The following is a 19,526-nucleotide window of genomic DNA, read 5'->3' on the forward strand; positions in this document are numbered from 1 at the left end:
CATAATTCAGACGCGACCCATATTCTGGCAACCCGAGTTTCTGCCCAAACTTTATTTAAGAGTAATAAAAACAAAAATATTTTATGATCTATAAAGCCACAAGCCGCAATTAGATCCAAATATTCTGAAAGTGTGAGGTAAAAAGCAATGATATAATATTTACTAAGCAGGATATATATAGTATCAGAAATTAATTAAGGACAAATTGATAATTTTCAGTTTGTGTTTATTTTGTTTCTTTACTTTACTCTTGATATTTTTCTTGGATTATTGTGTGGGATAAAAATACAAGGGATCATAGACATCACATGAAAATTGAATATCGATTCCTCTATATATACGAACAAACCTCCATTCAACACTACTTCCTCCCAGGAAAAACATCGAGATTAACACTATTTTTTATTAAAAAAATTATTTTTATTAATACTCAAAATAAGAGCACAAACACATTGCGATTTTCATGACACATGAATAAAAATAAAAGTTGACCAGTCTAATTGAAAGAAAAAATAAAGAGAAAATAGTCTTTTCCAAACCCTTCATAATAAAATCAAGTTTATGTGATTGTCAAACCTTACTTACGTATTAGCCCATAAAATAGAGAGTTTAATTCACATTATCCTCCATTAAAGTCTAATGTGTTATACAAGCTTTCTGCTCTATTTAATTTTATGTTTGGAAATATATTTAGATGTATTTTAAAAATAAGTTTAGCTTAAAAAAAATATAAAATGAATATTTTTTAATAATTTTAATTTATCAATGTTAGAAATTAAATGAAAATTTAAAATCAATTATTTTAATATATTTTTTAAATAAAAATAAATTTTAAAAATATTACCATATTACCAAACAAACAGACAAGATAAAAGGTACCATGACGTGATGACAAGTTACTTATATACCTCTCGGTTTAAAGACAAAGTAAAAAGTGCCATGACGTGATGACAAGTTAGTTGTGTACCTCTCAGTTTAAAGACAAGGTAAAAACTAAAAAGTGATGAGAGAAATGCCCACGTGGTAAAGCTAATCATTCATCCTTTATAATAAGATTCCATGTTCCTTGGAACATACATACATACGCACATGCATATGATCTGCTCCATATGGAACTGTAGCTTTCATGTAGCAATTAACCACTAATTAAAATTAACCAGTGATCTATAAGTTTGTCCGGGTGCCCATCCTGCCGGAATTACACCGCTAGCTACAATGGTCTTGCCGGACTCGAGAGATGTTAGCTTAATAGAAAGCGGGGCACGTAACAACGAGCCTGCGTCGAGCTTCCAAACAGCACCCCATGATTTTTGCATGGGAACCCATGAATCTGAATTCAATGCCTGTTTTAATTCCACGGATTTGAGGTCACCATCTCCATCTTCGTATTCAACTAAAGTTGCAAAGTAGTAAGGGTTTGATCCAGAATCAACATGGAAGGTCACCGTCTTGCCAGGCCAGTTGCATGGGACCCTGCAAGCCAATAACGATGCATTATTAGACCAAAATTGATACTTGAAACAAATCGATCCATTCTGATAATATTCTAATAGAGATGGTGCTTAAAATATTTTTAAATTTATCTGGGATTAGTAATCATAATGAAAAGTCCATGCCCGCAAAATATGGTAATAAAAAACTCAAGTTAAATATGCTTGACTGGATGTATGCTTGAATAAAATAAACAGAAGACTTTGGTTGCAATAATAATTATAAAAATTGACTAAATATTGTGCGTAGGAATACTTTCCCCCCCTTCTTATCTCCTCCCCCATTTCTCTCACAAATTGAAGTACCTTTGATGTTCAATTTGCAAGACTCCAGCATTACGAAGTTGATCTTCCTTGCCAGATATTGCCATGGCCCCAAAAGCAGTGCCACTCAAATCAAAATGAAAAGATTCCTGGGCACAGGGGCCTCCAGGACACTGATCTGTGATAACCACAGTAACTGGGTTCCCTGAGCATGCAGCATTCGAACTCGACGTGCATTTCACCTAATTAATTAAAATTGGACCAGCATATTAGATAAGGCACAGGTTAAAGATAATATTTATTTCTAACAATTAACGATTCAATCTTCATTCATCTACTTGTTTAAAAAGTATTTGGTATACATATATAGAAATTAAACTAGCAAGTTATGAGCAAACATGGTTCACCTGATAACAAGCTCCACACCCCTGGCCTGATTTGTATATAGAATCGCCTCCAGCTGATATAAGTGAAGAGAATGGTGCTTGCTCCACAGCATTCCCATAGCCACAAGCTCCACCTACGCATGCACACACAAAATATGAAAAACCTAACACAGTACTCTCTTTATAAATTGGAAAAGAGGCAGCAAGGATTCATTCATTCATGATGTTTCAGTCTCTATTTCAATTACCATCACTTCCAGCACCAGTGGGACTGCCATACCAAGTAGCTCCAGCAGGCGACCAATCAGAATTAGATTGTATCTTTGAGACATTGAAGAGCTTGGGATGGAAGCAGTGGCAGGAGTTCACCAAAAAGAAAGCTAGAATAATGGGGAGAAGTAATGAATTTTGAAAGGAAATTATAGCCATAGTGAATTATTGATGTATCAAGGAACTGCTACTGTAATCAATAGCAATGTTGTTGTTTTGATGATGGGTCTAAATGGAAAAATAGACTCGTATTTATAGAAAGAGAGCTCTGCATGGTTCCAAATGAGTACAAGCATGAGTGGGCACGTGGCATAATGAGATTGAGTTCCATTTTTTCAAGTTACAAGACAAATTGTAAGACACGTAAAGTGCACGCTCTTAAGAAGGACCCATATATATATATATATATATATATATATATATATATATATATATATATATGAAACAATCTTAGATTTTAAAGATAGATCTCACATATAGATAATATATATTTAGAAAAATATGTTTCTTTGAAAGTTGATATTAAAGATTAAATTAAAAAAATTAATAAAAAGAAATAAATATTTTTAACCATCGAGCTAATTAATGTTTTGGAGCTGGACAGCAGATATATATATATATATATATATATATATATATATATATATATAAGATTTCCTTGACAGATTTCAATTATCAGTTTATTCAAGACGAATTAAATATTATGTCGCGAGTGTAGTAATTTCCATGTGTTTTGAATTAAAAATTAAAATAGTAAAACGCAGCACGGGTCAATTTCTTTTTCAATGGAAAGAGGCCTAATATTTGAAACTTATTAGAGTCAAATGCCACCTAAAATTAAGTATGAGTAAATTGTGAAAATGATACCTGAATTTAAGGGTTTTAATTTTTCCAATTTTTTGAGATTAAGCTTTAATTAGCTGGTTTTTACTTAAATTGTTTCAATACATTAGCAGGCTATTTGAAATTAAATTTGAGAATGAACAAAAAAAAGAGAGTTAACTTTGAAATATAATGCCCTTTAATTCCTTCTTCTGATGATATTATAAAAAATTAATTCGTTTCATTTTTCAAGTTTGTTAATCACGTAATATTCAACATGAATTATATTTACTTTATTGTTTATCAGAGACACAGTGCTAATTAAATTTCCATAAAGGGCAAGTCTTCTAATTTAACGGAGTTTAATTTTCTCAATCTTTCATTAATGTAAATTTAAAAGGACCTTTCTGATTATTTTCGCAGGCAGTTTTCCTTTCCATTTTCTTTCTTGCTTTTTTTTTTTTAATAAAACATCTTAAATTTATAATAATGCTAAAGATAGCTCTAGTACTATTGCACATCATTAGAAGGAATGAGACGGATGAAGAGAATTATTTTAAAATTTTATTTTTAAAATATTTTAGTTAATCTTTTCTTTTAATTTTATTTTTTAATAAAAAGAATTTTAAAAAAATTCATGCCGTTGTTATATTAATGGTTTAGCCTCCGTTTAAGATTGCGATTTAAATAAAAGTTGGTCAAAATTCAATTTTTTATATTTAAATTAAATTTTTTATATTTTAAAATTATTTTAACATGCTGATGTTAAAAATAAACTTAATAATAATATATATATATATATATATTATTTTTATGTATTTATAAATAAAAAATAAAAAATAACTACTATTATATTTTCAAACACCGTATTTTTATAAAAGTTAAAAATTTTATCATCTTTTCTTAATAAAAAAATCTTGGAACTAGTTTTTACACATTAATACTAAATATCTATCTAACTATCTATCTAATCAAATTTTTAAAAAATCCTAAATGGATGCATTCATATGAAAATATTCCTTGCAATTGAACATTTTAATTCATTTTTTATTCTTTCACGCGAATTTAATAAACGCTCATTGCCTACATTTAAGAAATTATTAAAATAACACTGAAACCTCAACTAACTCTCAGCACTGTCATATCTCTTAATGGCTTCTTAATTTGACTCGTAATCTTTTATTATTGGGTCTCTTTACTGTAATAATTTAATCAACGACAACTTGATAAACCATGACGGTTGCTAGTTGAGACGGTTATTCTATGCAATGGGCCCACTAGGCCGTTATCATGGACCCGTTTTATTAGTGGGTCCTACATGTTTTGTGTACGTTTCCTACGTTTTCTTCCAATGTGACAAGGTTCCGTCTTCAAGGGGATGCGGTTCTTCCTCGTAAAGATTTTGCAGTTGTAATTTGAAAGCGAAAATTGTTCTTTGATTTTGCCGTTAATGGGGGTTCTAGGCCGTTGAAAAACATACCTCAATCCTGATCGAATGGTCGAGATGAACCCACCTACTTTCCACGTGAGCATCCACATCATTCGAAAATAACAGCACGTAATATTTGGCGGGGATTGGGGGGAGGGGGGGGGTTTATTATCTATTTAATTGTGTTACTTGTGATTACACTTATTATTCACGTCGATGATGCCATCTTGACATTTTTTTTTTTTTTTTGTAATTATTTAATCAAGAAGTTCATTCTGTATTCCATCAAAATATAATGAATGATTGACAATTATAATAAAGTTAATGTTATTTAAGCCATTTAACAAAATGAAAATAGTAATGAAAATTATATCAACTTTAATATGTGCTTGTTAATTAATCAGTGCATATATTTTAAATTAAGTGGATGGGTAGTTTTATTTTTAAAAAAAAAAAAAATACTAGTTGCATTTCATATCAAATCCAATATTTTTCCAAGATTATATAGGGCAACCAAGCTAGCTAGTTAACATCCATCAAGTGACTCAACCATATAATTTGAGCAAACCTTGCATTTAACCAAGCTAGCTAGCAACCTTGCTATTGTTAAACCTATAATAATGTATAGAATTATCAATGTTCACATTTAACTAATTAACTTGAATGAGATTAGCATGCTAAAGCTGTTTTTTTTTTTTTTTTTTTTTGTGAATAGGAGCTAGTATATAAGATCAATTACATTGACAACAGTGATTTGATCGTGGTTTCTGCAATAAATTAATGGGGTTTTTGTCTTGACTAATTCTAGCATGAATCAAGCAAGACCCACACGTGGCTATCATTGTCAAGATTAGACTTGAAGGAGAATTAAAATAGAATTTTCTTTTTTATTCAACAAAGGGAAATAGAAGCTGCACATGGCCATCGTTTTCATTTGAGGAAGAATTAGACAGGGCTTCCAAAGTGGCGAGGAAATATCCTCACGGACAAATTGCTGGTAGGCGAAACAGAAAATGGATCTCCAAAAAAATGCACATGCAAGCGTTTAACACTTGCATCAAAACCCTATTGGGCAACATTTTAATGGATGAAACAGAAAGTAACTCAAATAATTTCCAGAGGAGAAGAAACGCGATCAGGAGGTGCCTGTGAATGGATATATACTTTGAGGCAAGGAACTTCTACAATCACCAAAAATGATATTTCTGGGCCTGGCGACATATGGAAAGTCAGAAAATGCACATAAATGAATATTTTGAGATATATAGGCATTCAACATTTTTTATTATTATGGACGGGACAGAAGCCCAAAATAGCTTCAACGTAGGATTATCCCTGTTAGAATTAAGAAAGCAGCATAGAAGACATCCTGAGATAGGTTTTGAAAGACATGGAGGCCAAGAGGAAAGTATTCACGCCCCATGCACGATGGTTTCCTTCTCAAATATTGAACACTACTGAACCAGTTCAATCTCTCTAATAATAGAGCTTTTGTGACCTAACATTAATGAATTCAAATCTTTCGGCTTCACTTTTTGTTCTAAAATTAAATATAAGATTGTGACAGATCTGTTTAATTTTAAAAATATTTATTCTAAAAAATATATTAAAATACAATATAAAATTATTAAGAGCTAAGCTAACAACTCAAGACATGATAAAATCACAAACTTTATCTTAGAAAACAAGTTTCCATGTGAAAGTAACCTAAACTTTCAAATTATCCTTACAATATTCTCTGTCTTTCAGTAATTGCAGCCTAAATTATTTCAAAGATTAGAAACATGCTAGACATTCATCAACGGAGCGATTGGTTCTTCATTCTTTAGAATTTGAATAACACGATGCATTTTGTACATGGATGTTGAAAATGTAAAAAATATGGTCCGAGTTCCGAAGTCACGGAGAAAAAATGTTGATGGTTTGTCTTTTGTAAATGTTTTCCATGAATAAGACATGCTCCTTCAAAATACCAACATGTTTTTCTCTCCTCCAAAAGAAAATTTTGATAGGTCTACATTCTGCTTGTACTAATTGGTTCCAAATCAACTAATTTAACACAGCTAATTAGCTATTCGAAAGCCTAATAATTGAGGTATTTAAGAGTTGTTTATTTTATTTTATTTCTTTAGCTCTTTGTTTTTGAAAAAAATTGGAAGTAAAAATAGAAAACATGTAAGTTAATGTTAAAATTCTAAAAACCTAGACGAAGTGGTTTTTACAAATTATAAATATGATGGTCATAATTAATTGTAAGATCTAAGTCGATTCGGTTTAATATTGGATTACAAGTTGATCAATAAATCAATTAATTAACTTAAATTATAATTTTTAAAAATAAAACTAAATATCATTTTAATAACAAAAGTACAGTCCTAAATAAAACTGTGATTCAAGTTGATAGGTCTATAGTCCTAACAAAAGTACAGACCTAGAAAATTTTGATATGTGTACAGTCCTACTTGTACTAATTGTTTCTTGATTCCGAATCAGCTAATTTAACACAGCTAACTAGCTATTTGAAAGCCTAACAGTTGAGGTATTCAAGGGTTGTTTATTTTATTTTTCTTTGTGTTCTTTGTTTTTGATAATTAATTGTAGGATATTCCAACTAGAATTCGAGTCGGTTCAATACCTGGATTAAAGTTGAGCAATAAATCGATCAATTAACTTAAATTATAATTTTTAAAGATAAAATTAAATATTATTTTAATAATAAAAGTACAGTCCTAGATAAAACCATGATTCGAGTTGATAAATCAATATTTAAGGATCTGCAACTAAGATTTTCATAACTATGTTGGTAGTGATCATTTAATTTAGATTAGATTATGTCCTGTGGATGGCAAACATAATGCTCCGTCTTCTATTTGTAGGCGGACTTCTGCTCTCTCTCTCTCTCTCTCTCTCTCTCTCACTCTCACTAGTTTTGAACCCTTCCTGCTAGAGCTTATCGATCGCATGGTAAACGGAAGGGACAAGGCAGGCCCGTTATTAAAATAATAAATACATAGAACTCCGATGGTCTCAGAACGCATAGCAAGTTAGCAAAGGCCAACGCCCCCATTGAATCCATAGCGCAGCAGGCATCCACTTCTCCCTCTCTTCAAATTACTTCAGATTATAATCTCTCCTTCGTGACCAAAAATTAAAAAGAAAACATTAGAATGTTAGTTGTTTTTTCTTGGTAATGAAGAATGCTAGTTGCCTATGAAGAGTGTACTCCTCTGCAGAGCCAAATGGCCCAGGATATAAGCATAGACCAGGTTCAACGGGATTTGTATTGGGCTTAATATCGGTTTGGTAAATCTTTCGACTGGGTCCAATCCAGCTGCGTCTACCTGGGCTTTTCCTGGACCTCATTTTTAGTATGACCCAAATGTTTTCTCTTTTTAGATTTGTTTTGGGGACGGCTGCAATCTTCATTTTCTTGGTATTGTACCAACTTCATTTATTTTATGACCTCATCAAACAATTTACATGAGAAAAATCAGGGCGGACATAATTCAGGATGCATCTGTATTAAGGTTTTTTTTTTTTTTTTTTTCCTGTTTTTTTTCTTATTTTTTTAGTGCAACTGCAAGCATACGCCATTATAGCAAGAAATATATAGTATTTGCATAGATATATATAGTGAGGCTGCGGGTTCGTTTTATCAATCCGCAAGTTAACCCTCTCTTCTTCTTTTTTAAAATCTAAAACTATTTTATTTTGAATTTTTTTTAATAAAATGATTTTGTTTCAGTTTTTTCTCAAACAAAATTTAGGTAAAAAGCAATTCAGTCTTAAATAAAACTTAATCGAAATCAAATTTCAAATCGATAAAGCATCTAGTTAACCTATGTAGTCTAGACCAATTTTTATAACTATAAAAAGGAATCTGATATTGGTTGAAGTTTCGAGAGTTGTGGATAACTGGCAATAAAATTAAAAAAAAAAAACTTTAAACTGTGTGTGAGTTTCATAGTAGCCAAGTATATTATTCACCATCTCACATTTCACATTTCACAGTGGACGACTCACTTCAATTTTTTTTTATTATTTTTTTTTATTTAGGCCCTTCTACCTTTGTTTAGGTGATTGCATTATAGGTTTAAAGTCCAATTGTTTCAAAATTGTTAACCATTGACAAGATTTAAAGGAGGAGGACTAGGGAGAAAAAAACAGTGAAAATAGATTGTTTTTTTGAAATTTGATTAAAAAGTACTCTTTGGTCCTCATATTTTTCAATTTATAAACTTTGGGATCCTCCATTTTTTTCAAAAAATCAATTCACATCCAAAACTTTATTTATTTTTATTTTTTAGTCTCTGATTTAAGAGGGGAGAAAGAAAGTGATTGAATTTTGATGGTAGAGAGAAAAAGTAGTGGTTGATACTGATTTCAACCATGAAAAAAAAGTTAATTTTGGTGTTGATATATTCCATTCGACGAGAAGAGTTTATCCTAAGTTTTTTTTACCCTTAACTTTGCTTGGGATAACAAATTTAAACTCGAGTAGTTTTTTAGTTTTGAATTGACTTTGGGTTTTTGAATTGATTTTTAGGTTATTTAAAGCCATGTACAAGTTTGTCAAAGTGTTTAAAATGTTTTTGGTCAAACATGAGTTAAAAAATGGGATTTTATTTAAAAAAATATAAGATTCGATTTTCTAGCCACCACAATAGTTGAAATATGAGGTAAGGTAAACAATACATCACTTGTTTTTATTTTTTTTCAAAAAAGTTGGAGTGAACAATAGGTCGTCTACCCCATAAAAAAAAGAAATTAAACAAAACTAGGCTTGTGAAGTGTTTGGGCCTATGCATTTGAGCCTTTTTTTTTTAATTTTTATTTTTATTTTTTTGATTGGTTTTTCTTTTTCTAATTTGACCACCCACAATATCTTTATTAATATTTCTTAATTTATTTTAAAAAAGAAAGATTTGATCAATTAATATTTTACTAATTTTTAATTAGACAACATGATTTGTTTCGGTTTAATATTTATGAGTTTATCATAATTTCAAATACTCTGATATTTATTTGATTCTTGACTTTATAAACATTTTTTTTTAATCATATTGTTAAACTAAAGATTATAAAAATGAATTACTGAACACAATCGAGTCTATGACTCTAGTTACGCATTTAACAAGTTAACTTCAAGTGGATAGGAATTTGGCTTTATAACTTGTTTCGGCTAAATAAATAATTTTTAATTTATTTAATTAAATATATACATAAATTTCTAATTTTATAACTAAAATATTTTTATGTCCAAAAACACGTAAAAATGCTATCATATTTATTTTTTGGTGTTAAATGCAAAATTAATCGGAAGTGCATGTAAAATAGTTATAAAGTACGTGTTTAATCGATGAACTACAAATGTGCCCCCTAAAGTTTAGCTTATTCCATGTATGTACAAGACAACAAAATCAAATGATGAAGTGCCTCCAATTCATATTTCTAAAATTAAACTTATCTGATGCCAGGAGCTCGTTCAACTTATCCAGTGCCCATTCAGCAAATTTTCGTTCGTGGCTCGTTCAAATACAATGGGCTTAAGTATTTGCCAAAAGGCAGCTTGGCCCTTCTTCTTTCAACATTTGATCAAATAAATACTTAATTTAAACCGGATTAAATCAACTCCTCTACTTCTAACTAAAGACAAACCAGAATCTTTCTCCAATCACGTCGTAAACACAGAAGGACCGTGCATGATTTTTTCTTGCCTTAAATACTATCTTCAATTTTTTCAGTATGTAGTAAAAAAAAAGATTATCATATGAAGTCGAGATAAAGTGAAATGTGATAATCTCAAGTTATCACACACAAAGGAATTCCACGTCAGAAAAAGGCACTCGTCGTAAGGCAGAACAAGCTGGGTTCAACTCAAGTGAGTTGAGGTTGAGATGGGTGGAGCGGGAGCTTGGGAAAGGAGCTCGAGTCACAGAACATAATTGGAGATTACTAATTATGAAATGAAGGTGTGTTGACTGTTGACAGGAGACAATCTTAGCTGTGTTATCATTAAAGTAAAGAGGTTTAGAGTTGAAAATGTGATTCCATGTAGAAAGTGTTCGTAAACAATGATAGCATATAACATGTTTATTTTTCGTTTTAAAAGCATTGTAAACAAAAACTTAGAATTATTTATTTTATTTCTTTTAATTTTTTTTGTTTTTAGATTACTTTAACATGTTAATATTAAAAATAAAATTTAAAAAATAAAAAAAATTATTTTCATATATTTTTAGTTAAAATAATATCTTGAAAAGCAACAACTTAGAACGCTATTAAAAATATGTTTAATAGTATGATAATTGTTAGTTTTCAAAATATATTTTACTCTAAAATAGACATCAAAAATAATATATATATATATATATATATTTTAATTTGTTTTATATTAGTATATCAATTAAAATGGTCTAAAAATACAAAAAAAAAAATTAAAATTAAAATAATAAAATAAAATTAAAATTTTTTTATAAATACTTTTAAAACATAAAACAAATAAACTACATTTGTGCCTTGAAAATTATATGCATTGCACAGCACAAAACCCAGGTTTCTTCCTTCTTTCTCCTGCCCTATATTTTTTTTTACCAGAAATATTGCCACCCAATACTTTATTAATCTTGCATTGGGACTCTGAAAATTGTTCGATTTCATTCAACAACAAATCGATGGGATGCCTCAAATTATAGGATCCACCACCAATCATGTCCCATTTTAATTTATGGGCAATCCGTACATCGAAATCATCAACAGAGGTTAGAGAGAGGTGCCCTTTACGCCAACCAGCTCCTTGTAGTTAAGAAAAAAGTAGTTGCTTTTAGCCCCAAAATAATGCGCACAGTGTTATTTGATAAGCAAAAGATGCAAGTGTTTGATTAGATCTCTCATGGGACCTCGCCCCTTTCGCCCACTTGAGCTTTTGATTATTTTTGTAAATTGATTTAAATTATTTTTTAGTTTTTAACTCAAAGAAGTTATAAATTATTTGATTATAAATATGTTTTATTTAAATTAAAATTTTATTATTCAATCAGTCAAAATTCTGATTTAATTAAAATTTATCATTTATAACTTATACCATATTTTCAAAAAATTATTTAGAGCTATTTTTACTAAACATATTTTTAAGTTAGTCATTTTAGTTTATCTTATTAATTATAAGTTATTTATAGAAAACAACTTTTGAACTAGAGTCTCACTGGAAGTCAAAAAATCATGTGAAACAAACTCTAAAACCCGATCTAATTTCCTTTTCTCGTTTATATTCTTTAATACATAGATGGAAAGGATCGATGGGCACCCAATCAAACAATTAGTGAATTTGTCATAATTATTACAGCTAAATTAAGGGGGAAATCTCAATGTAACTCCTAGTGTGTTATCATTTGAGTCCTAGATCTTGATTTTATCAATCTTACTCCAAGTGCAATATAACCCCTCTGTTCATCAACTATTGTTGGTATTTGTACATCGGTAATTAAGAATTTCCATCTAATTTGCATGTACTCGTTTTGTTCTTCAATTCAAAGTGCCAAAATAAGTCCCAATTTCTCATAAAGAACAGTTTTAGGACTAAAATTATTATTAAAGTGGAGAATTTTACTATGATTTGATGTTAAAATTGTCATTTAGAACACATTGGGGATAAGTATGGCTCCATTTGTAGAAAAACTTATACATCACATCCAAAGTTGAAATGTTTTAACTACCATTAACAACGGACGAATGAAGGGATGATGTCGTTTAATGTTGATTATATTTGAGAAAATTGATAAAATAAAAAAGGTTTTGGACTAATTGATATTGGAATAAATAAATAGTTTAATCCATGATTTGATGTTTTTTTTTTTTTAAGGGGGGAATATACCTAAACTTACTTATACATCAAGAATAAAAAAAATTTTTTTTTAAGATATTTTTTCGGATGCAACCTTTATAGCAGAGTGAAAAAAACTAAATTTCAGTATCTAGAAATTGCACAAGGTAGCTCTAAATTAATCTTCACCTAATAATTGGACCAAAATATACAAATCTATATTTGTGAACATGGTATTGCACTGTCCATTGGACACGGATTAAACTAGGAAGCATGAAATATACAGTCAGCTCGTCGGTATATAGGTGATGGAGGCACTTCTTTTAATCAGACACAAACAAACATAGCATTATTTTTCTCGATGCACTAGAACAGGACATGCTGCTACAACATTATAAAAGATCAATTCGGTGCCCAATTGATTAATTACCAAAAGCAGGAGACGCTTCTGTGATTTATCTAGTATTTGTTTTTGGTTGCTTCAGTGCCCTCCTCCCTTCCTCTTTCCCGCCTGTCTTCTGCTGGCAAATACACTATAGTTTAGTTTAATGTATCTTCTGACTGTTCTCTCATAAAATACTGCTACTGTTGCCAAACCAAACAAGAATCCAGTAAGCTAGGTCAATGGTTGAACTAGCTTTGTTGGTAATGATACTTGCATATCTTGTTAGAAAAATCAAGGGAACAAAAACAATTGCCTTGCTTTATATTATCCATGAACCCAGAAGAATTTATGAACGAGAAGAGCTCTAGTTTTGAGATTTTAACTTTTTTTTTTATTTAATAACATGGTTGTTCGGGTCAGCTTTTGTGTATCTTGATTAATCCTACAAACCTTGAAGTTAATGACTATGTAAGTTTCTAATAACCCTGAGATTTATAAAACTCAAATTAATGATATCCTAAAAATAAACCTGAAATTTAACCAGTTAATTTATGTTTTTGCAGCTACTTCTTGCTTTACCAATATTTTTTTTTTTCATGTCAAGTTTAACTATCCATCAAAATAAGGTTTATATTTCAGATCCAGTCAAAGATAAATAAATAATCTACATAGGATAGAGATAAAGGGATTAACATGATTTATTTTTTAAAGATTTTTAAATCTTAATAGCTAAAAATTAAGCATATCTACTTAACTATCACGTTAATCTCATAGTGCTATTTTAGCTTATAGATTGGTACGGGTGCCGTAGCCTGCCTTCGGCGATGTTTCTACATGAAGTGCTCTTCCTTAATTGCTGCATATTACCATCGTTGTCTAATTAGTTAGCCATTCTTTAATTATGTCTTTTTTATCTTCCTTCCTAATTACTGTAAAGACAAAAACAATTAAGACGGTGATTGATTACATGGTTGTACTGTGTTTTTTAAATTTAAATTATTATTTTTTGATATTTTTAATTAATTTTAACATATTAATATTAAAACTTAAAATAATATTATTTTAATAAATTTTTAAATAAAAAATTATTTGAAAAAAAACTATTATTTAAATAATTATATAATTACAGAGATGTGCTCCTTTTCTCATCCTCGAGCTGGTTACGCAATTGACAAACTGGTAGATGACAGTGAAATGGCAGCTAAGAAGGTTTTTCTTTAAAAACAAGACAGCTAATAAATGCAGGTTTGATTCAGTTTTTCGTGGATTTTTATGTTAATCTCATTAAAAAGAACCTAGTTACTTGCTCTCTTCCGGGCACACCAGAACAGGGAACTGGGAAGTAAGACTTGGGTTGAAATTTTCAAGTCATGCTACACGGCTGCTGAAATCAAGTGATTGTGCGACTTTCTGCCGGTCAATGCCACTATTCCTGGTTCTTAACTATAACATGAATTTGATATTCAAAATTCTTTTTTATTGAACAGAATTGAGCAAATCGATAGTTATTTATCTCTTTCAAAATCCAAATTATAATGCTACATCACACTGCAATCTGTATTTACTTTAAAAGTAAACCCAGGATGCCAAGAATCCATGACATAGTTTACACATCAGTATGTACAAACAAGAAATACTCTACCCCGTAACCATCATGGCAGGCAAAATCGCAAGGGCAAAAATTACTCTACAACATAATTCGAGCAATCTGATTATATCCTTTCTCTTCTTGTTGCCTTGATTTGATTTCTTCTGCACATCTCAGAGTCTTCTCTATATGGTATCCACCTCCAATGCTTACTTCCCTCTCTAAATGACAGCAATAGCTCTCAAAAACACTTACATTCACATGCAATTTGAAACCCATCAAGAACAAGAATTCAAGCTCCAGCTTGTTCATTACATTTGCTGTCAATCCCCCAACTCTTGCAAAATAAGAATTCCTGTAATTCCTGAGAAATAATAGATTCTTTTATATTAGACCACTAAATCCAAGAAGGACCTCACTGTTTGGAAAGCTGTTTGCTTACAATCCGAATCATTTCCAAAAATCATCACAAAAACAGGAAAGAAGTTTCAGAAAACAAGGAGGAGAAAAGGAAAGACAAAGATAGAGATCTCACATGTCCTCAACGTATTTAGAAGCCACCATGATAGTAGTAATAAGAAGCCTGTGTACATTTCTTGCGTCGATTCTAAACTCTGGATTAGCCTGACAAAACCGATCAATGTAAGCATAGGCAACAACATAAACTGAAGGTCCTGCACGAGTGTATCGAAAAATTCTCTCAAGATACGATTGAATTGTCAAGTCTGGTGTCTCGTGGCTATCAAAGACTCGAGTTCTGGTATCTTTAGATAAAGCCCAAGTGCAGTTCTTGACAATTCTTTCATTCCTTGCCATGGTTCTCTCAATAAGAGAAGCAAGAACAGCAATGACTAGTGGGGTACTGTTTGAGTCATTTTGGTAGGAATAGGAATACAGATCAGATCGGAGTTTTCTTGGGGAAATTGCAAGAGAAGATGTAGCCATTAGAGACTCTGGCTAGTCTTCAAGAGGCAGAGAAATAAAAACGATGGAAGTTCTGACTTCTTGTTGTGGAAAATGAAGGGTCTTGAAAGGGATTTTATACCAGAAAGACAGATTTAAAGTTCGGTACTGTCGGCTTGTGAGAGAGAGACGGTGAGGGAGAAAAGGTATCGGTCTCGTGAGGGTATGTAATTAATACGCGGCAATGCTATCGGAAAAGTGTTTTTTTTTTAAAAAATTATAAATATATTTTTAATATTTTTAAATTATTTTAATTGGTTGATATTAAAAATAATTTTTAAAAAATAAAAAAATTATTTTAATATATTTTTAAATAATTATTACTGTACTTCTAAATATTAGTTGGCACTCAAAAAATACTAGATGGAGGAAATAAGTGCCCTTCCTAAAATTATATAAAAAAAACAACTTCTTTTTAACTTTTTTATTTTTTTTTCTTTCCATGGGACAACAGGAAAGTCTTTAAGTTGTTGCTGGCCCGTAAGTTAAATCGGAAAGTCCAAACAACAGGAAAGCAAGATGATTATAAAAAGATTCAATTAATTTGTCGTTTTTTTTTATTCTAACAAAATAAAAAACTTATATTTTCTTATGAATAATAATTTTTTCCCTGTATCATATTGGATTTTTCAACAAATCATGTGTTAAATTAAAAATCCAACTAGCATAGCAAAACTCAGGACAACAAATACTTGGTAGAGATTATTTGAGAATATGGTTTTTTTAAAATTAATTTTTTATATATATATTTAGATTATTTTAATATGTTTTTAAATAAAATATACTTTAAATTATAACACTATATATTGATAGATGCATGGGGTGCGACAATGAATAAAGAAAAGGAGAAATGACATGGAGCTTGGGCCATTTGGAAGGTGTATGGAAGGAAAGACAGTATCATAATTATCTATTAAAAGATTTTACTGCCTCCTATTTATAAAGCAAACGTACAGACAAAAATGATGGTGTATTATTACTTGCAAATTTGTCCATCTGTTGAGCTCACCGACAGCGGGCTTGTAATAGTAACGGACTGCATTAATTTTTTTTTTTTTTTTTGAAAGTTAAGAAAAATATTCACGAATTTGTTAATGTTCTTTTAGTAGATTTTTTTTATATATATATATATAATATAATTAATTAATTTGATTTGATTTTAATAGCTTTATGGGTTTAAAGATAATTTTGGTTTCACTGACAGTATATTTCAAAGAAACTAAAAGATCTTTGGGATTTATTGTAGAAAAAAAATATAATTATTGCGAATTTTAATATTGTCACAAGTTTTTTTTCTTGCAAATCAAGTTTTTATTTTAAATATTATCATTTTAAATTAGATTAATTTAGAATTAAACTTGATGGTTTACTTCAATTGGCTTCGTACAAGGTTCTAACAATGTTGAAAAAAAATCGTCACTCAATTAATGCTGATATATATATATATATATATATATATATATATATATATTAATTTAAAAAAAAAATTAAATCTTGAAGAACAATTTGAAACAAAAAAATATATTCACAAATTGATGTGAGCAAAAATTGAAAAAGATGAAGATGCACACAGTGACCATCGCCTTTGAAGATGCCCTTCTTTGATACCTTTCGAATTGTCTCAGCAAAACCTTTTTCCATTGGCAGAGTTGTCAATAGGGAGCCATTGGTTTGTGTCCGGTGAGCCATTCTTCTTTTCATTTTTTTTTAATCTCTCATTTCTCAGATTTTGTGTTTTGTTCTATCCAAAAAAACAAAGTAAGGATTTAGTTTATTATAATATCAAATTTGATTCTAATTCTTTTAATTAATATATTCAGCAACAACATTAAGCAATAATTAATTTTTTAATTTTTTTTCTATAAATATATCCTTGTATCCTATGCAGCAGGTGTCTTTTAGGCACTTCCCTAGCAGATATTCAAAGGGATTGGAGTGCCCTTTTATATAGATTTTATATTTATATTCGTATCAAGAATTTTAGGTAGATATTGGCAAGAGTGCAGTAACCGGAGGTAGCCATCTTGCCCGGAGCATGAACTGCAGTATTTGTGAAGCTATAGATCTCAACTGGTTTGTATCTTCAAGCATTTTTCGATTCTGATTGGGCGACTTATCACGATGATCAACGATCAGTGGGTGCCTATTGTGCTTTCACGGGCAAAAACCTTATCTCTTGGCACTGTGAGTCACTTGTCGATACTGCCTCTGTTCAAACTATCCTTGTGTCTGACGCTGTTATTTAACAAAATACAACATCTTCAACTCAATTATAATCCTTCCCTGCATCTATTTCCTGTTACACCTCTGTTCTTTATGGATCATTATATGCCACTTTGAGATCTTATATGCAACGAATAAATGGGTCAATTTATGCATCTGCAGATCCAATTCACACTTCCAATTACATGGAATGCTAGATTAAGTGAATCGTGTAGTCACAGTTACACTACGCATCCGCCAGTCTACATTTTATTACTTACTATTAGTGCAGACGCCCAAGAATTGAGAGAGTTGAATTAATGGTTTAGAACTTTAGAGAGTTTTTTAAGGGTATTTGGAAGTATGGTTGTTGTTGTTTTTTAAAATATTTTTTTACTTAGAAAAAGCATGCCGATATTTTTTTTTTTTTTTAAAATTATTTTTGAGATCAATAAATCAAAATGATTTGAAAATATAAAAACATATTAATTTAAAAAAGAAAATTAAATTTTTTTAAAAATACTTTCAGCAAGAAAATTCATAGTGCAGACGGAGCCACATCCCCCTCCAGAGTTCAAATAATTCCGGAGTTTTAATAGTTATTTCATATTAGTTTTTTTAACAACGTCAACTAGGTAATCTCCTGATAGGTTATAAATAATAAAATGCTAGTTTCGGAATAAATTGTTTATTTTCAATTGAATATAATTTGTTTTTGCTATTGATTTGAAAAATATATCAAATTGATATTTTTTTTTAATATTTTCTAATAATTTTTTTATACTAATATAAAAATCTAAAAAAAATTATTTTAATATATTTTTAAATAAAAACCTTTTTAAAAAACATTGTGTACCACAATATCAAACACATATTTGGTGCCTGTTTGGAAAGTTGATAGATGTTGCATTTTAAATTGTTTTACACTAAAAATATATCAAATTAATTTTTTTTTATTTTTTAAAAATTAAAATTTATTTTTAATATTAGCATATCAAAATAATTAAAAGAATAAAAACAATAATTAATTTGAAGCTAAAAAAAAAATCAGAAGGTGATAAAAAAAAAAAAACATATTATCAGGGTGAGTTTTTTGACATTTTTCCCCTCTAATATTTTTCATTTTTCGTCGATTTTTCTCTCCAAATAACATGAAGAGATGATTCATTCATTCTTAACATAAAAAGATATCTAGAAAAGGACAAGTGCTTATTGTGGACAATAGAGAGATTTCAATTTCTTTGATAATGGACAATGGAGAACAATGGAGATTAATCAAACATGTGCATTTAATTTAGAGGAAGGCCCACCAAAAAAATATACCACCCAAATACAAATAGGCTGTCTGGCCCGCTAAAATTTTGATAGGCCCAATAGAAAAAGTTTTAATTGAGAGGGCTGAATATCTATCTGGGCCAGCTTGTTTTTTGGTACACCAGACTCATATCATCCACAATCCACAAAATATCTTACCGTTCATTAATTTCATGAAAATATCTTCATGACGAAGGAGATGCCCAATATCTAACTTTCATTTTGCAAGACATGCAAAATCTACAACCCGCCGTACGGAGCCAATGTTGACATTTACTAGACATATATAGGGCGCGTGTTTAGCATTAGATACAATTTATTCTTTCTAGTACTGTAGGGAAATTATCGTTTTGCTATTGGATGTAAAAAAAAAAAAAAAAAAGTCTTGAAGGTAGGAGAACCGTGGAATTTTTTATTGGCTGATCGGTTATTATAAGATTATTGGGATATATGTTAGTTTTTTCATGATTTTTTTACAGTAAAAATATACCTATTAACTAAGAGTTTTCTCGATTTTTCATAGGCTCTTAAACAGTAAAATATATATTTACTCTTATGATCACAACAATAATGGGCTGTTAGCCATGAGTT

The 19,526-nt window shown here is 30.0% G+C and overlaps 2 protein-coding genes across 2 annotated transcripts; both read right to left on the bottom strand.

Moving 5' to 3' along the window:
• Positions 1 to 1,024: 1,024 nt before the first annotated feature.
• On the bottom strand, positions 1,025 to 2,628 carry LOC118041336 (putative expansin-B2). Its single transcript, XM_035048620.2, has 4 exons — positions 2,389 to 2,628; positions 2,162 to 2,274; positions 1,797 to 1,996; positions 1,025 to 1,473 (listed from the first exon to the last, which is right to left on the bottom strand). The coding sequence occupies exons 1-4, from the start codon at positions 2,567 to 2,569 to the stop codon at positions 1,143 to 1,145; spliced, it is 825 nt and encodes a 274-aa protein (XP_034904511.1). The 5' UTR covers positions 2,570 to 2,628; the 3' UTR covers positions 1,025 to 1,142.
• An 11,729-nt stretch (positions 2,629 to 14,357) lies between these two features.
• Positions 14,358 to 15,547, bottom strand: LOC118041334 (cyclin-U2-1). Its single transcript, XM_035048619.2, has 2 exons — positions 14,992 to 15,547; positions 14,358 to 14,820 (listed from the first exon to the last, which is right to left on the bottom strand). Exons 1-2 carry the CDS (start codon positions 15,399 to 15,401, stop codon positions 14,556 to 14,558), a joined length of 675 nt encoding a protein of 224 aa, XP_034904510.1. The 5' UTR covers positions 15,402 to 15,547; the 3' UTR covers positions 14,358 to 14,555.
• Between the last annotated feature and the right edge of the window lie 3,979 nt (positions 15,548 to 19,526).

This window comes from Populus alba, chromosome 14, assembly GCF_005239225.2.
Source record: "Populus alba chromosome 14, ASM523922v2, whole genome shotgun sequence".
Taxonomy (NCBI): domain Eukaryota; kingdom Viridiplantae; phylum Streptophyta; class Magnoliopsida; order Malpighiales; family Salicaceae; genus Populus; species Populus alba.